This window comes from Mobula birostris, unplaced genomic scaffold (genome assembly GCF_030028105.1).
Source record: "Mobula birostris isolate sMobBir1 unplaced genomic scaffold, sMobBir1.hap1 scaffold_1387, whole genome shotgun sequence".
In the NCBI taxonomy this organism is placed as follows: Eukaryota; Metazoa; Chordata; class Chondrichthyes; order Myliobatiformes; family Myliobatidae; genus Mobula; species Mobula birostris.
Window position 1 is genome coordinate 29,697 of NW_027274428.1, and position 26,354 is coordinate 56,050.

At 50.2% G+C, this 26,354-nt stretch overlaps 1 protein-coding gene across 1 annotated transcript in view; it reads right to left on the reverse strand.

Annotated features, from left to right (window-relative positions):
• The window catches only part of LOC140192455 (contactin-5-like), a gene marked incomplete at its 3' end in the record, with an annotated part of 75,287 nt that overhangs the window by 23,504 nt on the left and 25,429 nt on the right, over positions 1-26,354 (reverse strand). The window contains exons 6-8 of the mRNA XM_072250054.1: positions 25,022-25,158; positions 14,822-14,948; positions 5,678-5,853 (exon numbers count right to left, since the gene is read on the reverse strand). Of these exons, the coding sequence (XP_072106155.1) occupies positions 5,678-5,853; positions 14,822-14,948; positions 25,022-25,158 (440 nt within the window). The remainder of the gene's footprint in view (positions 1-5,677; positions 5,854-14,821; positions 14,949-25,021; positions 25,159-26,354) is intronic.

Here is a 26,354-nt window from a genome sequence, read left to right on the forward strand (position 1 = left end):
AAGAAGACCCAGGAGATTCTGCAGATGCTGGAAATCAGGAGCAATGCACACAAAATGCTGGAGGAACTCAGCAGGTCAGACAAATGTTTTGCACTGGCTACTTTCCCTCTGTCATTTCTATCTTTTCAGTGCAGCAAAAAATACGGCTGAATTGTGCCACAGCAACAGCCTCTCGCAACGGCAGCAAAACCAAAGAGCTGATTTATCAACCACGGGGGAAGCAGCCAGAGTTCCCTGAGCCACTTCTCATGAGGGGATCAGAGGAGGAGAGGGTCAGTATCCTTGACTTCCTTGGTGTAACCATGTATGAAGGTCTATCATAGAAACGTAGAAAATAGGTGCAGGAGTAGGCCATTCGGCCCTTCGAGCCTGCACCACCATTTATTATGATCATGGCTGATCATCCAACTCAGAACCCTGCACCAGCCTTCCCTCCATACCCCCTGATCCCTTTAGTCACAAGGGCCATATCTAACTCCCTCTTAAATATAGCCAATGAACTGGCCTCAACTGTTTCCTGTGGCAGAGAATTCCACAGATTCACCACTCTCTGTGTGAAGAAGTTTTTCCTAATCTCAGTCCTAAAAGGCTTCCCCTTTATCCTCAAACTGTGACCCCTCATTCTGGACTTCCCCAACATCGGGAACAATCTTTCTGCATCTAGCCTGTCCAATCCCTTTAGGATTTTATACGTTTCAATCAGATCCCCCCTCAATCTTCTAAATTCCAACGAGTACAAGCCTAGTTCATCCAGTCTTTCTTCATATGAAAGTCCTGCCATCCCAGGAATCAATCTGGTGAACCTGCTTTGTACTCCCTCTATGGCAAGGATGTCCTGGGACCAGCACCCAGGTACCATTACAAAGAAGGCACAACAAACCTCTACTTTCTTCGAAGCTTGTGTAGGTTCGGCACGTCACCAAAAACTTCGACAACCATCTCTAGATGCACAATGGAGGGTATCTTAACTGGTTGCATCATGGGCTGGAACGGAAACACCGACACGCAGGATGGAAAAATCCACAGAAAACAGTAACACAGCTCAGTCCGTCACAGGCAAAGCCCTCCCCGCAACTGAGCACAACTGCATGGAGCGCTGCTACAAGAAAGCAGCATCCATCATCTAGGAGTCCCATCATCCCATCCAGGTCATGTCCTCTTTTGTTATTAATCTTTTTATTGATTTAAAATACAGAGGAGAATTGTCTCCAATATATATATCTGTAGCATTGTCGAACTCATAGATATTGTTAAATTAGTATAAAATATATAATATTAAAATGAAAATAGCAATTCTCCTCTTATCAGTCTATGAAGAGAAAAGAAAAATCATTGAGTTTTATATGAAGAGAACCCCCCCCCCACCACACACACACTATATTAAAAAAACCAAAAAAAGGGGGGACTGGGCAGTCCATTTTGAGGATACGACCAAAAAAAAAAAAGACTTTCTGATCAAATCTAAAATGTCAAAAAAAAAGATCGAAAGAGTAATGAATCAAATTAAATGAAAATATTGGATAAAAGGTCGCCAGATTTGCTCAAATTTAAAGGATGTATCAAATGTCCAATTTCTTATTTTCTCTAAACTTAAACAGGACATCATGGGGGAGAGCCAATAAAAGACCGTAGGTGGATTAGAATCCTTCCACTTCCATAAATGTCCTCTTCTCATTACTACCATTAGACAGGAGGTACAGGAGCCTCAGGTCCCACACCACCAGGTTCAGGAAGTTATTGCCCCTCAACCATCAGGCTCCTGAACCAGTGTGGATAACATCACCTCCTTCAACTCTGAACTGACTCCACAACCTACAGGCTCACTTCCAAAGACTCTAACAACTCATTCTTGGTATTATTTATCTATATTTGCATAATTTATTTTTCTTTTGCACTTCGGTTGTTTGCCAGATTTTGTTTATGTATACTCTTCGTAAATTTTATTGTTCTTCAAATTTACCTGTAATTGCCTGCAAGGAAGTGAATCTCAAGGTCGTATCGTCGATGTACTTTGATAATAAATTTTATTTGACTTTAAAAGGTCTCAGCCTGAAACATTAACTGTCCACTTCCCTCCACAGATGCTGCCTGACCTGCTGAGTTCCTCCAGCATTCAGTGTGTTGGATTAGAAAGCAGGTCGACTGTGCATATGGGGAGAGAGCAGGAAGGAGCGAGAGTGTGAGTCGGAATCTGATTTGCAATCACTGACATATGTTGCGAAATGTGTTGCTTTGCATAAAATCTACTATAAATTACAATACGAAAAAAATTAAATAAGTAGTGTAAAATGAGGCAAAATTAGTGAGGAAGTGTTCATGGACTGTTCGGAAATCAGATGGTGGAGGGAAGACGGTGTTTCTAACTCGTTGAGTGTGGGTCTTCAGTCTCCTGTGCCTCCTTCCCGACGGGGCAGCACAGTGGCGTAGTGGTTAGCATGACGTTTTACAGTACCAGTGACCCAGGTTCAATTCCCGCGTTTCCTGCATTCTCCCCGCGACCCATGTGCATTTCCTTCTGGCTGCTCCACAGTCCAAAGACGTACCAGTTGGTCATTTTAAATTGTCCCGTGATTAGGCTAAGGTTAAATCGGATTACTGTGCAGGGTGGCCTGAAGGGCTGTATGGGCCTATTCTGTGAGGGAGGGAGGGAGATAGGTAGTGAGAAGAGGGCATGTCCTGGATAGCGAGGGTTTTGAGTGACATATTTCACTTTTTTGAGGCATTGCCTTTTGAAGGTGTCCTCGATGCTGGGGAGGCGAGAGTCCATGATGGAGATGGCTGAATTTACAACTTCCTGCAGCTTTTTCTGATCCTGTGCATTGTCTCCCCCTCCCCCCACCCCACCATATACCAGTCGGTGATACAACCAGACAGGATGCACTCCGTGGTACATTGTAGAAATTTGCCAGAGACTGTGATGACATGCCAAATCTTAGACCCCAAATGTCGAGTTTGTTGCCTTGTGCGTGGGACCAGTGAAGGACAGCGACGATGATTAACTTGCTTGTGGCAGTGTCACAGGCACATAGTACAGACTTCTCACAGAGTATAAATTATACCGTACATCTCATGTGCATAGGGTGGTGAAGAAAGCTTTCGGTATGCTGGCCTTTATAAATCAGAGCATTGAGTATAGGAGTTGGGATGTACTGTTGAAATTGTACAAGGCATTGGTGAGGCCAAATTTGGAGTATTGTGTACAGTTCTGGTTACTGAATTATAGGAAAGGTGTCAACAAAATAGAGAGAGTACAGGGAAGGTTTACTAGAATGTTACCTGGGTTTCATCACCTAAATTACAGAGAAAGGTTGAACAAGTTGGGTCTTTATTCTTTGGAGCGTAGAAGGTTGAGGGGGGACTTGATAGAGGTATTTAAAATTATGAGGGGGATAGATAGAGTTGACGTGGATAGGCTTTTTCTATTGAGAGTGGGGGAGATTCAAACAAGAGGACATGAGTTGAGAGTTGGGGGGGCAAAAGTTCAGGGGTAACGTGAGGGGGAGCTTCTTTACTCAGAGAGTGGTAGCTGTGTGGAACAAGCTTCCAGCAGAAGTGGTTGAAGCAGGTTCGATGTTGTCATTTAAAGTTAAATTGGTTAGATATATGGACAGGAAAGGAATGGAGGGTTATGGGCTGAGTGCGGGTCAATGGGACTACGTGAGAGTAAGAGTTCGGCACGGACTAGAAGGGCCAAGATGGCCTGTTTCCATGCTGTAATTGTTATATGGTTATATGGTTATGTGATACAGAAAGTTATACAGTTAAAAAAGGCCGCAAAAACAATACCTTAGTGTAATAAGAACAGTCAGAATCAGAGACAAGTCCAGGGTAGCACAAGAGGTGGTTTGTTGTGTTCTCGTCTCTCTGATTAGGGTTGTGCAGGTCATTTCAAGAACTGAATGGGTCACTTCCTTCTTTCAAATATGATTCTAATACTAAGCCATGTGCAACTGGAACCTTTGATTTACAATTTGATGGTGTTTTTGGGCTGACTGCACGATCTGGTGCTTGGCCGTCTCCGAGGGAGTTCGGTGAGGTTTGCAACCTGGAGGCCAAGAACTCCATGATTGACTCTGTTTCTTGCTGATCTCACCGATTAAAGCATCGAGCAAGATTGAAGTCAGCCATGAAGAGAGCAGAAGGCAAGCGGATTTTCATCGCCATCTGCCTGCATTTGACCAGTCTCTCTCTCTCTCTTCCTCTCGCTCGCTGGTGCCGGAGTCTTGAGTCTCGGACAAGGTTTAATCGACTCGCTTTGTAGATTGGACTGTGTGGTTCACGTTAGGTGTGTTTCTGGAGTCTGGCTACTCCTGTTTTCGTTGCTATTTTGTAGAATTTTGATTGGGACAGACTGGTTCTGCGGCCTGCAGTCAGGGAACAACACGGTGCTAAGTTGCACTGAACTGAACTAGACCGAATGTTCCTAGGCTGTTTCAAGGACTCTGTGGTTTGATGTTTGATATTCTGTGTGGGTTTTTTCTGCTCCTTTTTTGCTGTTTGCGCAATTTGTTCTTTTTCTTTGCATATTGGGTGTTTGATGTTTTCTTTGAATGGGGTCCAAGCTGTTTCTTTGTTTTGTGGCTGTCTATGGGAAGATGAATCTTGGGGTTGTATACTAGATTAGATTAGATTTAACTTTATTGTCATTGTGCCGGGTACAGATACAAAGCCAATGAAATGCAATTAGCATCTGACCAGAAATGCAAAAGAATGGTATGATTTACAAAATAACTGCGAGTAAAAAGTAAGTGCTACAGCACACAAATATAAAAGTACTGAGACAGTACAATATCCATGCAATACTGCTTAGCGCTGTGATGTGACGTTCAGCAGGGTCACAGCCTCAGGGAAGAAGCTCTTCCTGTGCCTGCTGGTGCGGGAGCGGAGGCTCCTGTAGTGCCTACCGGATGGGAGGAGAGTAAAAAGTCCATGGTTAGGGCAAGATGCATCCTTGATAATGCTTTGCGCCCTGCCCAGGCAGCGTTTATGGTAGATGTCCTCAATAGTGGGCAATTGGGTGCCGATAATCCGCTGGGCAGTTTTCACCACATGCTGGAGACATAATACAAACTTTGATAATAAATGTACTTTGAACTTTGGCTGCTCCAGGTAGCATGGGGGCTTCAGGCTCCTGTAGCTGGGCAGTGTCCCTTCCATACCAGGCAGCTATGCAACCAGTCAGAATGCTGCCGTGCTACATCTGTAGACATTTTCTCAAGTCTTTGGTGACATACTAAATCTCAAACTCCTAATGAAATATAGCCACTGCTGTGACCTACTTGTAATTGCTTCAATATGTTGGGCCAAGGATAGATCTTCAGAGAGGTTGACATCCAGGAACTTGAGGACTGAAGTGGGAAGGGGAGATTGACAGATCGGAGAAGAGACACAACGTGCGTGTGTGTGTGTGTGTGTGTGTGTGTGTGTGTGTGTGTGTGTGTGTGTGTGTGTGTGTGTGTGTGTGTGTGTGTGTAGGTGTGCGCGCTGAGGGCCCGATTGCAGGGGTCAGAGGCCCACGGCTCACCATTGCCCGGTAGCCCCATCCCTGGAAACTGGAGCTAGGCTGCCCAGATCACGTCCTGGGAGTCTCGAGAATGGAATGGACGGGGAGTAACACTGGGAACGGGCCCAACCCACCTCCCGGCCGCATGACCCCGGCCCTGTCACCGGCACTTACAGGCAAAGTGCAGCCCCGCCTCTCGGCTCAGCACACTTCCCACCGAGTTACTGGCCAAGCACTGGAAGGTTCCGGAGTCCAGGAGCATGCTGGGAGCGTGGATGACGAGAGAACCTCCATCCAGACCATAGCGAGGGGAGCCCTCGGTCTGCAGCAGACTTCCATTGTGAAACCACCTGTGGGGAGAGAGGGTGACAGGTCAGATAGAGGGGCCACTGCCATCAGCACACTCAACACCCACCCATCGCAACAACAAGCTTGGTCACAATGTCCCACACACCAACAACGAGGTTCACTCTGTACCTATGGGACGGTGTGGAGGGAGCTTCACTCTGTGTCTGAACCCAGGAATGTGTGACGGGACAGTGTGGAAGGAGTTTCACTCTGTGTCTGACCCCGGGAGTGTGTGATGGGACGGTGTAGGAGGGAGCTTCACTCAGTATCTGACCCCGGGAGTGTGTGATGGGACAGTGTGGGGGGAATTTCACTCTGTGTCTGACCCTGGGAGTGTGTGATGGGACGGTGTAGGAGGGAGCTTCACTCAGTGTCTGACCCCGGGAGTGTGTGATGGGACAGTGTGGAGGGAGCTTCACTCTGTGTCTGACCCCTTTTTTTTAAACAAAATTCTTTATTACAAATGTCGGTGCTATACAGTATGTACAAAACCAGTGACTAACACATTTACTACTACAAACAGACCCAATACATCTTAAACCAATATATTGCCATCCTCATCAATGATGGCATTTATACCCCGCAGAGCCCAACGGTCCCGGAACATCTCTACGGTCGCCGTGGACTGTGCGTATTCCTTTTCAATGTTCACCCAGGCACGAACATACCCCCTAAACATAGCCAGGCAGTCCGCCCGGGGAGAACCTCCTGCCACCCTTTTCCAGGAGCCACGGATGGCAATTTTCGCCAGCCCCAGGAGCAAGTTGACAAGGACATCCTCATCCCTCTGTGCCCCCCTCCTTACTGGATGACCATATATGAATAGGGTGGGACTGAAATGCAACCAGAAGGCGAGAAGCAGCCCACGCAAATACGCTAAAAGGGGCTGCAGCCTCACACACTCCACGTACATATGGTACACGGTCTCCTCCAGCCCGCAGAAGTGACACACGGCTGGGAGATCCGTGTACAAACTAAAGAACTTATTGCAGGGCACCGCTTTATGCAGCACCCTCCAGCCGAGATCCCCAAGGTGCATGGGAAGGACTCCCTTGTAAAGGGACTTCCATTGGGGACCCCCCTCACCTCCAGGTGGAAAGACCGACCGCCATGGCGTGTCGGGACGGTGGACAAAGGCTAGGAAGTGGAGGGTGTGGAGCAGCAGCCCATAAAGGTACCTCCTGCCTGCATCCCTGAATGGGATTGTGGGTGTCGATGAAAGACGGCTCAAGTTGTGTGGATTCATCTCTCGGGTAAGGCTGCGGGGCCTGGGCCCGACGAGCAGCTCAGCCCGAGTCGATCCACACACCTGAGCCGCACCGACATCCGTTGAGGCAGGGCAGGGGTCGGCCAGGACCCTGCCCTCTGCCAGAGGAGGGGATTCCCAGCCTGAGGCAACCATGTTCCAGAGTCTCAGTAGGTCCTGATAGAAGCCAGGCAGCCTCTGCAAAGCAGCACGGCTGACGCCCGCCGGTGGTAGCTGCATATCTTCGGCAAGGCAGCAGCCCCTCCGGAGGAAGAAAGTCGCCAACACGTGCCACCTGGGAGGGTGCTCGGCGTACAGGAATCTCTGCAGAGTCCTGAGGCGGAGAGCCACCAGTCGTGTGCGTACACACACCAGCGACTGTCCGCCCTCTCCTACTGGGAGACTCAGAACTGCTGCAGAGACGCAGTGCTTCCTGTTTCCCCAGAAGTCCACTAGCTTCCTCTGCATTCTCGCGACAAAAGGGGCAGTGGGGGCCAAGGTGACCATCCGGTACCACAACATGGAGGCCACCAGCTGGTTTATGACCACCACCCTGCCTCGATAGGAAAGCACCCTGAGAAGGCCTGACCAGCGCCCTAGCCGGGCCATGACCTTTGTCTCCAGGTCCTGCCAGTTCGCCAGCCAGGTCTCCCCAGAAGGACTCAGGTAGACTCCCAGATAGAGAAGGCGTCTGGTGCTCCACTCAAAAGCTCTCATCTCCTCCGGCAGGGAGTCCACCTGTCACTGGCCTACTAAGAGTCCGGAACGTTTCGCACAGTTGATCCTCGCGGAGGATGCCGCCGAGAAAACATCTTGGCACTCGCGCATCCTCCGCAGGTCACAGGGGTCTGTCATCATGAGGAGTACATCATCGGCGTAGGCCGAGAGGACGACCTCCATGTCCGGTTCGCGCAGAACCAGACCTGTCAGCCTTCGCCGAAGAAGGCTGAGGAATGGCTCGACACAGATCGCATACAGTTGACTGGACATGGGGCACCCTTGACGCACTCCTCTTCAGAAGTGGATAGGTCCTGTCAATGATCCGTTAATCTTAACTAGGCACTCTGCGGCAGAGTACAGGAGCCGAACTCGGGCCACAATGTGTGGTCCGAGCCCAAAAGCCTGCAGGGTGTCCACCAGGAAACTGTGGTCCACCCGGTCAAACGCCTTCTCCTGGTCAAGAGAAAGAAACGCTGCCGGGGTCCCAGTCTCCTGGAGTAGGTGGATCAGGTCCCATACTAGGTGGACATTGTCCTGGATGGAGCAGCCCGGGACTGTGTAAGATTGGTCAGGATGGACCACCTGTCCAATTACCGAACCCAGACGTTTGGCCATTGCCCGGGCGAAGATCTTGTAGTCCGCGCACAAGAGGGAGACCGGCCGCCAGTTCTTTAATAGGCAGAGGTCTCCCTTCTTGGGCAGTAGGACCACAACAGCTCTTCGCCATGAGAGGGGCATTTCTCTGGTGGCTAGGCTCTCCCCTAGGACAAGGCTGTAATCATCCCCCAGGACATCCCAAAAAGCCTGATAAAACTCAACACTCAGTCCATCCAAACCAGGGGACTTGCCCCTCCGGAGTTGCCGAAAGGCAGTGGACAGCTCCTCCTGAGTCAGGGGGGCATCCAGACGCACTGCGTCCTCTGGGCTGACTTTAGCCAAATCCTTCCAGACCTCATTACACGCCTCCACATTTGACGGATCAGGCGAGAATAAGGACCGATAGAATGAACGGACTTCGTTGTTAAATCCATCAGGGTCCGTGATGGAGGAGCCATCGGCAGCCAGCAACTCCACTAGCTGCTTTTGAACTCCCCGCCACCTCTCCCACGAGTAGAAGAAGGGTGAGCCACGGTCCAAATCCTGCAGCATTTGGATCCGTGATCTCACGTACGCACCTCGGGACTGCTGGAGCTGCAGGTTCCTTAGTGCGTCCTTCTTCTCCTGGTATTCCTGCCACAGCTACTGGTCTCCAGCGGTCGGACCGAGGCGGGACTCCAGGTCAAGCAGCGCTCTCTCAAGCCGCTGAACCTCAGAGCCCCGCCTCTTTGTCGACCCCCTAGTATACTCCCGACATAAAAACCGGATGTGGGCTTTGCCCACATCCCACCATAGCTGTAGGGAGCAGAACTCTCTCTGCCTCTCCTTCCAGGAGACCCAGAACGCTCGGAACGAATCCTGGAATCGGCTGTCCTCCAGCAGCCGGTTGTTAAAATGTCAATACCCGGATCCCACCCGAGGGTGTAGTGGAATAAATTCCATCCACACAAAGTGATGATCCGAGCACGACACTGGCCGCATGGAGGACGCCGACACGCGGGAGGCGTAGGCCCGAGAGATGTAAATGCGGTCTATCCTGGAACCCCCCTCTCTAGACCTTCTCGAGAAGGCGCTAGAGTTGGGGTGAAAATTCCGCCAGCTGTCCACCAAGTCAAAGGAGCCGACTAGCTCCTTTAACTTTTCTGCCGATGCTGGGTCACGTTGGAGGCCCGAGCGGTCCTCCGCCTCGAGGGTACAATTGAAATCTCCCCCGAGGATGACGCAATCCCCAGGATCGATGGAGCTCAGCAGGGTGGACAACTGACAGAATAGGCGCGTCTGCATCACACCGCGCCTGGGAGCATACACATTGATAAAATGCAATGGTACGCCATCCAGGCGCACAACCAGGTGGAGCAGACGGCCGGGCACAACGTCCTGGACTCTTTCAATTACTGGCTGGAAGGTCGGGGCCAACAGGATCGCCACCCCGCTAGAAATGGAGCTGAGGTGGCTCATGTAGACCCCGCCCCGCCACTCCAGGAGCCAAGCAGACTCGTCCCCAGGGATGGTATGGGTTTCCTGCAGGAAACTCACCGTATACCGCCCATCCCTGAGGACTGAGAGATTGTTATGCCTGCGAAGAGGACCCCTGCTGCCGTTTACATTGAGACTAGCTATGGTAAGCTTCATGGCGGGAGCACACTAGGTCTCAGCAGCTGTGCCCATTTCGGTGAGAGCGGAGGCGCCCTCCACCACACTGTCCGGAAAGAAAGCAAGGTTGCTTTTTGCCTTCCAGGCTCGAGCGGTACCAGCGACACCCTGTGACCCACCATCCCCCATTGGAGCAAGGCTGCTTCTCCCTCTAATGTCCCTTACTAGGTCATCCAGGAAAGATTTTAGTTGCCGTCTGTTGTTCCTCGACACCGCATTCCTCTTTCCCTTTCCCTTCCGTCTGAGGATGACTCGCAGGGATTTCACCAGCCTCGGCACGCTGGGCCAGCGAAGCGAGGCTAGTTGAGGCCGGTGCTTGGCACCCTCAGAGGTGAGAATAAAATGCTTAATTTCCTCTACAGGTATCAATGGAGACTTCTCAGGAGGGGTGAGGATGTCCATTATTTCACTATCGAAAGAGTCCCCTTCCAACCCGTCACTGCAGACAGAATCCCCATCGGCCTCCCCGCATGTTCCAAAAAATGGCCGCGCTTGTGACCCATACCGCGCAGCGGGCACCTCGCTCTTACCTGCCCGCTCCACCGTCGCATCAGCCTCATCCACATTTGCGACAGTGGAGGGACAATCCCCAGGGACTCCCTGCAAGTTATTAATTGCTAGGGTCGACGTGCATAGAATATCGTCCTCCCCAGGGGGCAGGTATAGAGGGGAACCCGGTACCTTTGGTCCAAGGGATTCACAAGCAGCCTGGTGCTGAGAATGAGAGAGCTTTGTCTCGTCTCCTCTTACACTATTCGGTACCCTTGCCTCCAGAGAGGCGCTGACTTGTAGGTCCTGGGTGGAGGCCTCCAGGGCTGCCTCATTTGTGCAAACAGGGTTATCACAAGCTTTTTGCACAACCACACCATCTACCCCAGGACTGGTGGCTACATCTGGGGACTCAGGTTTAGAACCAACCCCTACCCGGATTCCCACCCCTTCCTGGGACTCCCCCGCATCTACATCCCCTGCCCTCTTGCGGGAACGTTCCCTTCTCCTCTTCACGCCGGAGGAGCACACAGGTGCAGGCTTCACCGATGGGGCGGCGCTTTCTGTTTCCATCGCCCCGTCTGCTTGCACACCTCCCCGAGCCCCACGCTCCACTTCAGGCAAAATGGGCGAGAGCTCTGCGGCCTCAGAGGCCGGCTTCTTAGGGTGTTTGGATTTCTTCTTTGCCTTCTTACTCCGCACAGACTCCACCCCAACCCCCACCTGAACCACAGGGAGAGGAGCAGGGACTGACCCAACCGTAGTAGTAGGGACAGGGGTAGGGGCAGGGTGAGGGGCCGGGGCAGGATCAGGGGTGGGGACAGGGTCAGATGCAGGCGCACGCGCAGGAGTAGGATCAGGGGCAGAGGTAGCTGGGGCACTGGTGCCCGAAGTGGGCTCCCTCGGGTTCCGGGCGGCAGGACAGTCCCTCCGAAAGTGCCCCACCTCCCTGCACGCATGGCACCGTGGGCGCTCGGAGCTCCAGTACACCTGATAATCCACTCCCTCGTGCCGGACAGTAAACCGGCCCTCAACGTCGTCCTCCCTTTCCAGCTGCATGAATACCTGACGCCGGAAAGAGATTACGGTGCGGAGGGTGCGTCTCTTAAATTTGTGTCGGATGGCAGTGATCTCCGACCTTACTTGCCCTAAACGGGCCAATGGGGGAAGCAGGTCCTCATTCGGAATGAAAGGCTTAACATGCCCAAGCACGATACGTTGCGTGGGGGCCGTCACCAGCTCCATAGGTAAAAAGATGTTGTCTACCGTGACTCCCCTGCTTAGGGCCCGGTGCACTAGCTCTTCATTTGCCAGATAGAACACCGCCTTTCCGAACTCCTTTTCGGTGGCCAGAATACCGCCTTTCCCCACAAGGTCCTCCATTGCCTCTGCACACTTTTCTAGTGTCATTCCAGGGCGCAAAATACATTGCACCCCACGTTCCACCTTCACCGACCGAAACAGGGCGTTGTCCAAGGCTGGGGAGGCAGCCGCCCTTGCGTAACTCCCCGAAGGCCCATGACTCCCTGGAGGCCGGTCCGGCACGCTGGCGCTCTTTCCAGTCCGAGAATCTTACAGCGGTGTCGATTAGAAGTCCTGGAGCGAGTCGAATAACGGGCCGGGAAAGTTTGCAGTCGACAGTTCCTCGCTGGCTCAGCGCCAGGAAAGGCTCCGTCGGACTTGCAGAGACCCAGGCCGGGAGAGGTCGAAACGTCCTTCCAGATGCTGCAGCTCCGACACCAGACGAAAATCAGGAAAATAATGGAGGAGGAACGTTGCCCCGATGTCAATGGGGGGAACGACAGCGTTTGCCTCCGGTTTTGGAGCGAACCGGCTTCCTGGCGAGTTGCCAGCGGCCGCAGCTGGGAGCTACACAGTTAGCAGCCGACAACAAACTCAGTCCAAACCGGCAGTAAAACTCCACACCGAGCTTCCACACCAACGCCGTCACTCACTCAGTTGTCCAAGAGACTTTTAGAGCCACCTCCAAAGTATTCCACGAACTTTATCCAGTAGTTTTCCTTCGATTTCTCCCAGCTCAGTCAGCACAGCTCCTCTCTGCGTCTGACCCCGGGAGTGTGTGATGGGACGGTGTGGAGGGAGCTTCACTCTGTGTCTGACCCCGGGAGTGTGTGATGGGACGGTGTGGAGGGAGTTTCACTCTGTGTCTGACCCCGGGAGTGTGTGATGGGACGATGTGGAGGGAGCTTCACTCAGTGTCTGACCCCAGGAGTGTGTGATGGGACAGTGTGGAGGGAGCTTCACTCTGTCTGGCACTGTAGTTGTACTAAATTTCAAAAATAAAAGATATTGAGAAAATATATGTTCAAGAAACAAATATAGAACGGAGAGCTCAGTGTCGGACCTGCTGACCTACATAAACCTACTCCACGGTTGATCTATTCCTTTCCTCCTTATAAATAGCACAAGACCTTTTTAACATTCACAATGTATCGACGCTGAGTTAATTTGGGGCGTAGGGTAGCGTAGTTGTGAGCACAACACTTTCCAGTACAGGTGACCCGGGTTCAATTCCCACCACTGCCTGTAAGGAGTTTGTACGTTCACCCTGTGACCATGAGGGTTTCCTCCAGGTGCTCTGGTCTCCTCCCACAGGCCACAGTCATACTGGCTGATAGGTTAATTGGTCATTGTAAATTACCCCGTGATTCAGATTAGATTGGGGGATTTGCTCAGCGGCATGGCTTGAATGCTGTGAGGTGACGTGTCCCCTGGAAAGGGCTATGCCCCACTGTACCTCAGTCAGCAAGCAAATCCATTCTATGTTCAACGTGCCTCCTGTAACACCTGGGAGCAATACGCCCTGCGGCGTGTGTGGGGTCTGTCCAGCGGCAGACCGGGCCTCAGCCTGTGGCGCACTGGGCGTGCCAAGATCCAGTACGTCCCTCATCACGGGCCGCTGCAGACTGGAATGTGCCGGTCGGCAGCTTTCCCTGGAGACTGGACTGGAAGACCAAAGGGAGTCTTTCACTCGGCAAAGATTTTCCAGCTGCTGTGCGTCCCCGGGAACGGCCCGCGGATTTGCGTTTCACCGCTGCTCAGGATGAACTTGGAATATTATGGTCAGGTCTGGTCGTCTCATTATAGGAAGGGTGTGGAAGCTTTAGAGAGGGTGCAGAGGATGCTCTGTGGATTGGAGAGCGTGTCTTATGAAGATAGGTTGAGTGAGCTAGGCTTTTTTTTTGGAGCGAAGGAGGGTGAAAGGTGACTTGATAGAGGTGTATAAGATGATAAAAGGCAAAGGTCGTGTGGATAAGCCTTTTTCCCAGGGCAGCGACACCTAATATGAGAGCGTAGTTTTAAGATGTCTGGAGAAAAGTACAGCAGGGGATGACAGAGGGAGGTTTTCTTTACACAGCGAGCGGTGTTTGCGTGAACCACACTGCCGGGGCTGGTGTTAGAGATATTTATCAGACTCTCATGAGACATGGATGAGAGGAAAATGGAAGAGTATATGGGTTAGATCTTAGAGAAGGTTAAAAGTTTAGCATAACATCGTGTGCAAATGGGCCTGTAGTTTGCTGTGGTATTCTCTGTTCTATGCGAAGTTTGCACACCATCCCCATGTCATAGGAGACAGTCTGCTGCCCAGCATGGCTATCCTGGGGGAAATGCCCGCTGCCAGAGAGGCAGTGTCCGTGGAGGAGGGATTGCGCAGGGACGTTCCCTCTCACTGCCAGCCAAGAAAGGTCACGGAGCTGGCTTGTGAATTCTGACGATGAGGCAGAAGGATTTTGGCAATCTACTTGGCATTCTACAGGGCGCACCCTGTCCTCCCCCACAAGACAACATGACAGAGAACTAGAATTAGGACTAGGATTCCAGGATTAGAATTCGTATACATCCAGGATTAGAATTTGTATTCCTCTATCAAATCTCCTCCGCTGCAGGGAATAAAGTTCTAACCTATTCAATCTCTCCCTATAACTCAGGTTCTCAAGTCCCGGCAATATCCTTGTAAATTTTCTCTGTACTCCTTCAATCTTAATGATATCTTTCTTGCCGGTAAGTGACCGGAGCAGGGAACAGCAGCTGTTATGTTCCGTGTTGACCGCTGCCTCATGGATCTCTGTCCGAAGACGTTTCTCTGCAGAAACTCTGAAGTCAGGACGAGGTTGCACTGGGTGGGACGCTAGTCAGAAGCAAAGCCAGGCCCACCCCTTTGCTGTTTCGGGACAGGAGAGACCTCAGCATGTAGTCACACTTGGTGTGTATGTGGCCGTCACCCACGTCCAGAGCTATACCTGTATAGGGGTCGGGGGCTTCCTCGGGCCTGGCAGCGGAGGCTCACCCTCTTTGCCTCCTCGCCAGCTGCGATGGTCAGCTCCTGCGGTTCGTGAACAAACTCCGGCCCGCGCTCCTCCAGGTCATCTGCGGGAAAAGCAAGAGTCGCCGTGGCGGTTACCCCGGCGATGGTAAGCGGCAACAACACCCCACAATGCTGGGCCGGGGACCTGCCCTGTGGGAGGGCGGGAGTGCGAAGAGGGTGGTGGGATTGGTCAGGGAGGTACGGAATGGGGGAAGGAGACATGAGAGAGACAGATAGGGGAAGTGAAGGCAGTCAGTGTGAGAGAGACACACACACACACACAGAATGTGTGTGTCACAGACAGAGGCAAAGAGAGAAAGACGGAGACAGAGTGAAAGATAGCATGAGTGTGTATGAGAGAGAGAGAAAGAGACTGAGAATAAGAGATTGTAGGTGTGTGTATGCGTGAAAGAGACAGAGAGAGATACACACACACATACAGGCACACAAAGGGCAGTGGAGGGCAAGGGTGGGGGTGGGGGTGGGAGGGATCGATGGCGAGTACAGTGGGGAGGGAGGACATGAGATGAGAGGGAAGGAAAGATGGAGAGGGGAACGTTGAAAGAAGTTGCCAATGCTCTGGTTAGACCACACTTGTTGTATTGTCTGGTTGCCTCATTATAGGAAGGATGTGGAAGCTTTAGAGAGGGTGCAGAGGAGAACTACCCACCCCCACCCCTCAGGATGCTGCCTGGATTAGAGAGCAAGTCTTATGAAGACAGGGCTGTCAGAATAAAAGGTAAGGATTCAGGAACCTTTGTTTTTGAGAGATATTGAGACCCTGGTTAAGGAAAAAAGGAGGTGCTTAGCAGGTTTAGGCAGGCAGAAACTGGAGGAGGATGCAGAATTCAATTGAGAATACGAATAAGAAAGAAATCAGAAAGGCTAAAAGAAGGCATGAGGTTACTTTAGCACAGGGGTCCCCAACCTTTTTTGCCCCGCGGATCGGTTTAATATTGACAATATTCTTGCGGACCGGCCGACCTGGGGTGGGGGTGGGGTGTTCAAGTGGGGTTAAACTCACCTCAACATGTCTTTTACATTTAGGGTTGCCAACTTTCTCACTCCCAAATAAGGGACAAAAGTAGCAGTCAAATCTTGGGACACTTTACCCCAGGAAAGACTACCATGACCATGAAGCCTTGCGCGGGCACCTGTGTGCGCATGCGTGACATGCGTATGTGAAGTGTGCATGCACGTACGTGCCAATTTTTTCCCTCCACAAATCGGTTTTACCTTCATCTTCCCGACTATATTGTACATACGTTATTTCTACTTTATATAGACTGTGTATTTATCATATCATTCCTGCTTTTACTATATGTTACTGTTATTTATTTTCGGTTTTATGTGTTATTTGGTATGATTTGGTAGGTTATTTTTTGGGTCTGGGAACACTCAAAATTTTTCCCATCTAAAGTAATGATAATTGCTTCTTCACTTTACGCCATTTTGGCACGAAAGGTTTCATAGGAACGCTCTACCTTAGCGGGGGAAATACAGGACAAGGGCGGTCACGTCTGGGACAAACCAATTTAGCCCAATATACGGGATGTCCCGACAAATACGGAACAGTTGGCAACCCCATGTTCAAGTTCAACAGTGCGTGACAGGGAATGAGGAAAGGTGCAGCTGACTCATATCGTTTCCTCACGGCCTGGTAGCACATGCTTTGCGTCCCGGTACTGGTCTGCGGCCTGGTGGTTGGGGACTGCTAATCTAGCAAACAAGGTGAAGGAGAATCCTAAGGGTTTCTACGGATATATTCTGAGCAAAAGGATAGCAAGGGGACAAAATTGGTCCTCTGGAAGATCAGAATGATAAACTATGCATGGAGTCAAAAAAGATGGGAGAGATCTTAAGTGGATGTTCTCCACCTGCATTTACTCAGGAAACGGACAGAGTCTGGATGTGAGAGAAAGCAGCAGTGACCATATACAGACTACAAAAGAGAAGGTGCTTGCTGCCTTAAGGAAATTTAGGGTGGATAAATCCCCAGGGCCTGACAAGATTTTCTCTTGAATCCCGTGGGAGGGCAGTGCAGAAACTGCACGGGCTCTAGGAGAGATATTTAAAACATCCTTAGCTATGGGTGAGGTGTTGGAAGACTGGAGGATAATCTTTAAGATTATCTAGAAATAAACCGGAAAGTTATAGGCCAGTGAACCTGACATCAGCAATGGAAAGTTATTGGAAGGTACTTAAGGAACTGGGTATATGAGTACTTGGATAGACAGGGACTGATTAGGGAGACTCAACATGGCTTTGTGCGTACTAAATTGTAGCTAGCCAATCTTAAAGAATTTTTTTTTGAGGAGGTTACCAGGGAAGTTGATGAAGGCAAGGCAGTGGATATTGTCTACATGGACTTCTGCAATGCATTTGACAAGATCCACACAGGAGGTTGGTCAGGAAAGTTCAGCAACTCAGCATTCAGGATGAGGTAGTAAATTGGATTAGACGTTGGCTTTGTGGGAGAAGTCAGAGAGTGGTAGTAGATGGTTGTCTCTCTGACCTGAGGCCTGTGACTAGTGGAACGCCTCAGGGATCGGTACTGGGTCTGTTGTTGTTTGTCATCTATATCAATGATCTGGATGATAATGTGGTTAACTGGATCAGCAAATTTGCAGATTACATCAAGATTGGGGGTGTAGTGGACAGTGAGGAAGACTATCAGAGCTTGCAGTGGGATCTGGACCAGTTGAAAAATGGCAGATGGAATCTAATGCAGAGAAGTGCGAGGTTTTGCACTTCAGTTGGACCAACCAGGGTAGGTCTTTCACAGTGAACGGTAGGGCACTAAAGAGTATGGTAGAACAAAAGGATCTGGGAATACAGGTCCATAATTAATTGAAAACGGCATCACATGTAGATAGGGTCGTAAAGAAAGCTCTTGGCACATTGGCCTTCATCAATCAAAGTACTGAGTACAGGAGATGAAATGTTATGGTGAAGTTGTATAAGACATTGATGAGACCTAATTTGGAGTATTGTGTGCAGTTTTTTGCCCACCTACAGGAAAGATGTAAATAAGGTTGAAAGAGTATGGAGAAAATCTACAAAGATGTCTCCAGGACTGGAGGACCTGAGTTAAAAGGAAAGATTGAATAGGTTAGAACTTTATTCCTGGAGTATAGAAGACTTTGAGGAGATTTGATAAAGGTATACAAAATTATGAGGGGTACAGATATGATAAACGTAAGCAGGTTTGTTCCACTGAGGTTGGGTGAGACTACAACTAGAGGTCATGGGTCAAAGGTGAAAGGTGAAAAGTTTAAGGGGAACTTCTTCACTCAGAGGGTCGTGCGAGTGTGGAACGAGCTAGCAGTACAAATGGTGGATTGGATAAGTACATGGAGGGCGTGGTCCAGGTGCAGGCCAATGGAACCAGGCAGATTAATGGTTCAGCATGGACAAGATGGGCCGAAGGGCCTGTTTCTGTACTGCAGTGCTCTATGGCTCTGTGGTAGGTTGAGTGAGCTAGGACTTTTCTCTTTGGAGTGGAGAGGATGAGAGGTGACTTGACAGAGGTGTGCTGAGGCAGAGATCGAGTGGATAGCCATAGACCTTTTCCCAGGCCAGAAATGGCTAATACACAGGGTCAAAACATTAATGTGATTGGAAGAAGGTATGGGGGGGTGGGGGATGTTAGAGGTAAGTTTTTACATAGAGAGTGCTGGGTGTGTGGAACACAGTGCTAGAGGCAGGTTCATTAGGGAAACCGAGAACACGTAATGGGACGGTGTGGAGGGAGTTTCACTCTGTGTCTGACCCTGGGAGTGTGTGATGGGACAGTGTGGAGGGAGATTCACTCTGTGTCTGAACCCGGGAGTGTATGATGGGACGGTGTGGAGGGAGTTTCACTCTGTGTCTGATCCCGGGAGTGTGTGATGGGATGGTGTGGAGGGAGCTTCACTCTGTGTCTGACCCTGGGAGTGTGTGATGGGACGGTGTGGAGGGAGCTTCACTCTGTGTCTGACCCCGGGAGTGTGCGATGGGATGGTGTGGAGGGAGCTTCACTCTGTGTCTGACCCCGGGAGTGAGTGATGGGACGGTGTGGAGGGAGATTCACTCTGTGTCTGACATGTCTGGCCCTGCCCCGAGTCCTTGGTCTTTGTCTAACAGGTTGAAAGGTTTGAGACAGCACTCTCAATCAGTCTGGAATCTCAAAGAGACTTCAGTAAGAGTTAATTTGAACCATATATCATGGTACGTGACAAAATGCAGATTTAAAACCAATAGCCGCTTCCTGAAATCACAATTCCAGCAATATCTTGGGCTTTCCTCTTTGGAGTGAAGAGGTTGTGAAATGACGTTGGAGTGAATGGGTTGCAAGGTGACTTTGAAGTGAAGGGGTTGCTAGGTGACTTGATAGAGCTGTACAAGACAATTAGAAGCAGAGATCGAGTGGACAGCCAGAGGCCTTTTCCCAGGGCGGAAATGGCTGATAAGGAGGCATTATTTTAAGGTAGTTGGTGGTGTCAGAGGTGGGTTTAGAGACATAAAAAATCTCAGCAGTTTAAATGGTTCTGCACAGACTGGATGGACCAAGGTTCCTGTTTTTGTGCTGTACTTTCCGTGACTCTGTGAGAAAGATGTGAGTGGTGGAACACGCTGCTGCGGATGGTGGAGAGGCAGATACATTTGTGACTTTTAACAGCCTTTTAGATAGGCACAGGGATGAAAGCAAGATGGAGGGCTAGGTTAGATTCATTGTGGGACACAGACCCTGTACTGCACCATCTTGTCCTATGTTCTATAAACATCTCAGAGACCTGACTTGCAGCTGTGGCTTTGTATGAATAATTGGAACATATTTTGAATTGCTATAATTAAATTGACTCTCTGTGGATTAAGGGATTAAATGTGACAATTGAACACCTGGGGCACTTCTAATACTGTTAGATCCCTTTCAGTCCAGCACTGTGTCTGAATCACACCATGTTCCCCAACTCGCACAAACACCACAATTTCACTCCCCCTCCCAAAATGTCCCTGAAACTCCACCTTTCTCCCCCTAATATTTGGGCTGTTCAGAGACCCTGCAGTTTCTCTCTGCTCCCCAACGCCAGTCCGCGTACAATCCAGTCCAGTTTACAAGCCCCCCACCCTCACCGGTTTACAAACCAAAGCAATTTTATGGCACTCCCTAAAACACGTCCGGAACAGACACTCTAGCAATTTCATCCCATTCCCTAACAATCAAACCTGTACGTATACCCTGGCAATTTCACCCCGCACCCTAACATTCAGACTGAGAACATACCCTGACAATTTCACCCTGCGCCCTAACATTCAGACTGAGCACATACCCTGACAATTTCACCCCGCACCCTAACATTCAGACTGAGCACATACCCTGACAATTTCACCCCGCACCCTAACATTCAGACTGAGCACATACCCTGACAATTTCACCCCGCACCCTAACATTCAGACTGAGCACATACCCTGACAATTTCACCCTGCGCCCTAACATTCAGACTGAGCACATACCCTGACAATTTCACCCCGCACCCTAACATTCAGACTGAGCACATACCCTGACAATTTCACCCTGCGCCCTAACATTCAGACTGAGCACATACCCTGACAATTTCACCCCGCACCCTAACATTCGGCCTGAGCACATACCCTGACAATTTCACCCCGCACCCTAACATTCGGCCTGAGCACATACCCTGACAATTTCACCCCGCACCCTAACATTCAGACTGAGCACATACCCTGACAATTTCACCCCGCACCCTAACATTCAGACTGAGCACATACCCTGACAATTTCACCCTGTGCCCTAACATTCAGACTGAGCACATACCCTGACAATTTCACCCCGCACCCTAACATTCGGCCTGAGCACATACCCTGACAATTTCACCCCGCACCCTAACATTCGGCCTGAGCACATACCCTGACAATTTCACCCCGCACCCTAACATTCGGCCTGAGCACATACCCTGACAATTTCACCCCGCACCCTAACATTCAGACTGAGCACATACCCTGCAATTTCACCCCGCACCCTAACATTCAGACTGAGCACATACCCTGACAATTTCACCCCGCACCCTAACATTCGGCCTGAGCACATACCCTGACAATTTCACCCCGCACCCTAACATTCAGACTGAGCACATACCCTGATAATTTCACCCCGCACCCTAACATTCAGACTGAGCACATACCCTGACAATTTCACCCCGCACCCTAACATTCAGACTGAGCACATACCCTGACAATTTCACCCCGCACCCTAACATTCGGCCTGAGCACATACCCTGACAATTTCACCCCGCACCCTAACATTCGGCCTGAGCACATACCCTGACAATTTCACCCCGCACCCTAACATTCAGACTGAGCACATACCCTGATAATTTCACCCCGCACCCTAACATTCAGACTGAGCACATACCCTGACAATTTCACCCCGCACCCTAACATTCAGACTGAGCACATACCCTGACAATTTCACCCCGCACCCTAACATTCGGCCTGAGCACATACCCTGATAATTTCACCCCGCACCCTAACATTCGGCCTGAGCACATACCCTGACAATTTCACCCCGCACCCTAACATTCAGACTGAGCACATACCCTGACAATTTCACCCCGCACCCTAACATTCAGACTGAGCACATACCCTGACAATTTCACCCCGCACCCTAACATTCAGACTGAGCGCATACCCTGACAATTTCACCCCGCACCCTAACATTCAGACTGAGCACATACCCTGACAATTTCACCCTGTGCCCTAACATTCAGACTGAGCACATACCCTGACAATTTCACCCCGCACCCTAACATTCGGCCTGAGCACATACCCTGACAATTTCACCCCGCACCCTAACATTCGGCCTGAGCACATACCCTGACAATTTCACCCCGCACCCTAACATTCAGACTGAGCACATACCCTGACAATTTCACCCCGCACCCTAACATTCAGACTGAGCACATACCCTGCAATTTCACCCCGCACCCTAACATTCAGACTGAGCACATACCCTGACAATTTCACCCCGCACCCTAACATTCAGACTGAGCACATACCCTGACAATTTCACCCCGCACCCTAACATTCAGACTGAGCACATACCCTGATAATTTCACCCCGCACCCTAACATTCAGACTGAGCACATACCCTGACAATTTCACCCCGCACCCTAACATTCAGACTGAGCACATACCCTGACAATTTCACCCCGCACCCTAACATTCGGCCTGAGCACATACCCTGATAATTTCACCCCGCACCCTAACATTCAGACTGAGCACATACCCTGACAATTTCACCCTGTGCCCTAACATTCAGACTGAGCACATACCCTGACAATTTCACCCCGCACCCTAACATTCAGACTGAGCACATACCCTGCAATTTCACCCACTCTCTAACACGGCCAACAACTATACCAACAATTTCATCCCTCTCCGAGCCCATATGTAGGATAAAAATTCCACGCATCATTGTGGGCCAAAGGGCCTGTGTTGTTCTGTAATATTCTGTGAGTTAGTGAAGTTTTTCACTCTACCTGACCCTCACTGATTCCGTGAACTTGACGTTGGGAGACTCAGATTTGGTATGTCATCAAAGACTCCTGCAGATGGAGAGCAGTCTGACTGGTTGCCATCACCGTCTGGTGAGGAGGGGACACTCCATATGATCGGAGAAGCACCAGCGAGTTGTAAGCTCCTTCATGGGCACTAGCCTCCCGCCAGCGAGGACATCTTCAAAAGCGATGTCTCAGAAAGGCCCCTGACACAGAGATCACACAGGCCCTGCAGCTTCACTCTCTGACTCTCCTTAGCTCCCACACAGCCTGCTGTCCGGCCGTCAGCAAATCTCACAACCCGGCACCGTGTCTTCAGTGTAACTGGGGGAACGTACTGGGATCCTTCACCATCCTACAGACCAGAAAGCCCCTGGTGTGAAGAGCAATCTCATTAAAACCTACCAAATTTTGAAAGGCCTAGATAGAGTGGACGTGGAGAGGGTGTTTCCTATTCTAGGCCCCAGAGAACACTGCCTTAGGTGAGGAGGAATTTCTTTAGCCAAAGCGTGATGAATCTGTGGAATTCATTGCCACAGATGGCTGTGGAGGCCAAGTCTTTGGGTATATTGAAAGCAGAGGGTGATAGGTTCTTGATAAGTCAGGGTGTCAAAGTTTACGGGGAGAAGGCAGGAGAATGGGTTCCTACAGCTGTGATGGAATGGCAGAAAACACTCAATGGGCCAAATGGCCTAATTCTGCTCCTGTGTCTAATGGTCTTGTGGAAATGGGATCAGCGACGCTGGCCCCGGGTTCGGGTGAAGGGAGGATAGAGCCGACTGTTTCGAACGCACCAGTTCTCAGGGTCAAAGGGGTTGATATCATGTGCCTGTGACTGCACAGACAGAATATTCGCCTGGCAGAGTGTCTCGACAGGGGAGAGGGGGTAGGATCCTGAGACCCAGGATGTGCCGGGGCTGAAGGTCAAGGGTTAACACCAACACACACGGAGTGACGGTTATTTACATTGACAGACACACACACATCACTCACACATAGTGTCACAGGGACACACACATACACACATATATACACACACACACACACACACACACACAGTGACAGTCATTTACATTGACAGACACACACACACATCACTCACACATAGTGTCACAGAGAGACACACACACATAGAGTGACAGTCATTTACATTGACAGACACACACATGCACTCACACATAGTGTCACAGAGAGACACACACTCACACAGAGTGACAGTCATTTACATTGACAGACACACACACATCACTCACACAAAGTGTCACAGAGACACACACACACAGAGTGACAGTCATTTACATTCACACACACACTCTCACACAGTATCACAGAGACACACACAAACACAAACACACAGCATGTCACACAAAAACACAGTCTGGAGTGCACACATCTGCAACACACGGACAAATTTGCATCCTCAGAATGAGAATCAGGTTTAATATCACCGGCGTACAGCATGTTGTGAAGTTTGTCGACTTAGTGACAGCCCAACATTGCAATACATGATAATAGAGAGAAAAAAAATTGAAAGTAAAAGTTGTGCATTATATAGTTAAATTAAAAATAGTGCAAAACCAGGAATAATATAAAAACAAAAAAAAGCAGTGAGGTGGTGCTCACGGGTTCAGTGTCCATTCAGAAATCAGACGGCAGAGGGGAAGAAGCTGTTCCTGAATCACTGAGTGTGTGTACCTCCTCCCTGATGGTAACAATGTGAATATGTCATGTTCTGGGTGATGGGGACCTTAATAATGGACATCGCCTTTCGGAGGCACCGCTCCCTGAAGGTGTCTTGGTTACTACGGAGGCTGGTACCCAAGATGGAGCTGGCTAATTTTACAACTTTCTGCAGCTTCTTTCAGTCCTGTGCAATAGCTCCCCCGCCCCAATGCCAGACAGTGATGCAGCCTGTCAGAATGCTCTCGCAGTACATCTGCAGAGGTTTTCAAGTGTTTTAGTCAACCAACCAAATCTCCTCAAACTCCTAATGAAATATAGTCGCTGTCTTGCCTTCTTTATAGCAGCATCGATATGTTCATTCCCACACAATCAGACACATACAGGCTCCCACACATAGACATATACAAACACAGGTACAAGCATATACTGATTTCTACATATGTTCCAACACACACATACAGAGCGGAGGGAGCTTCACTCTGTGTCTGACCCCGGGAGTGTGTGATGGGACAGTGTGGAGGGAGCTTCACTCTGTGTCTGACCCCGGGAGTGTGTGATGGGACGGTGTGGAGGGAGTTTCACTCTGTGTCTGACCCCGGGAGTGTGTGATGGGACAGTGTGGAGGGAGTTTCACTCTGTGTCTCTCCCTTTGGGAGTGTGTGATGGGACGGTGTGGAGGGAGCTTCACTCTGTGTCTGAGCCTGGGAGTGTGTGATGGGACAGTGTGGAGGGAGTTTCACTCTGTGTCTCTCCCTTTGGAAGTGTGTGATGGGACGGTGTGGAGGGAGCTTCACTCTGTGTCTGTCCCTATGGGATGGTGTGAGGGGAGCCTGAGTCTGTGCGTGACCTATGCCGCCTGTGTTGGCCGTAGCTCCCTGTGCCTCTGGCCTCACGTTCTGCCCGCGGCTGTGATCTACCTGTGAGGATGGACGTGACAGACATCAGCAAGAGGAGTTTCCATGATGTTGCCATGCTTGGTGGCTTCCCGGGCTCGTTCTGGTCTTCAACCGTCAGGCTGCTGGAGTTGGAGCTGAGGGCCGAGGGCTTTCACCAACCGTGGCAGTGTTGATGGTTCCTTTGTGGAGAGAGAGAGAGAGAGAGAATGTCAGATACTGTGCGGCTGACTGTCTCAGCACTGTTGTTGCTGAAGGCACTGGGTGCCGGCAAAGATCAGTGTAAAGCAAGGAGACTTCACCTCAGGGCTGTCCTGTGCCTACCTCCGTCTCTTCCACACACACACAGACATACACACACACACACACACACACACACACACACACACACACACACACAGAGTCACTCTCACATGCACACACAGTCACTCACATACACACACACATGCACACACACACACACACACAGTCACTCTCTCACACACACACACACACACACACACACACACTCACACACAGACAGTCACTCTCACATACACACACAGTCACTCACATACACACACACACACACATGCACACACACAGAGTCACTCTCACATACACACACACTCACTCACATACATACACACACACACACATGCACACACACAGTCACTCTCTCACACACACACACAGAGTCACTCTCACACACACACACTCACTCACATACATACACACACACATGCACACACACAGTCACTCTCTCACACACACACACACACACAGAGTCACTCTCACATACACACACACTCACACACACACACTCACTCACATACATACACACACACACACACATGCACACACACAGTCACTCACACACACACACACACACACAGAGTCACTCTCACACACACACACTCACTCACATACATACACACACACACACATATGCACACACACAGTCACTCACACACACACACACACACAGAGTCACTCTCACATACACACACACTCACACACACACACTCACTCACATACATACACACACACACACACACACACACACACAGAGTCACTCTCACATACACACACACTCACACACACACACTCACTCACATACATACACACACACACACACATGCACACACACAGTCACTCACACACACACACACACACAGAGTCACTCTCACACACACACACTCACTCACATACATACACACACACACACATATGCACACACACAGTCACTCACACACACACACACAGAGTCACTCTCACACACACACACTCACTCACATACATACACACACACATGCACACACACAGTCACTCTCTCACACACACACGCACACAC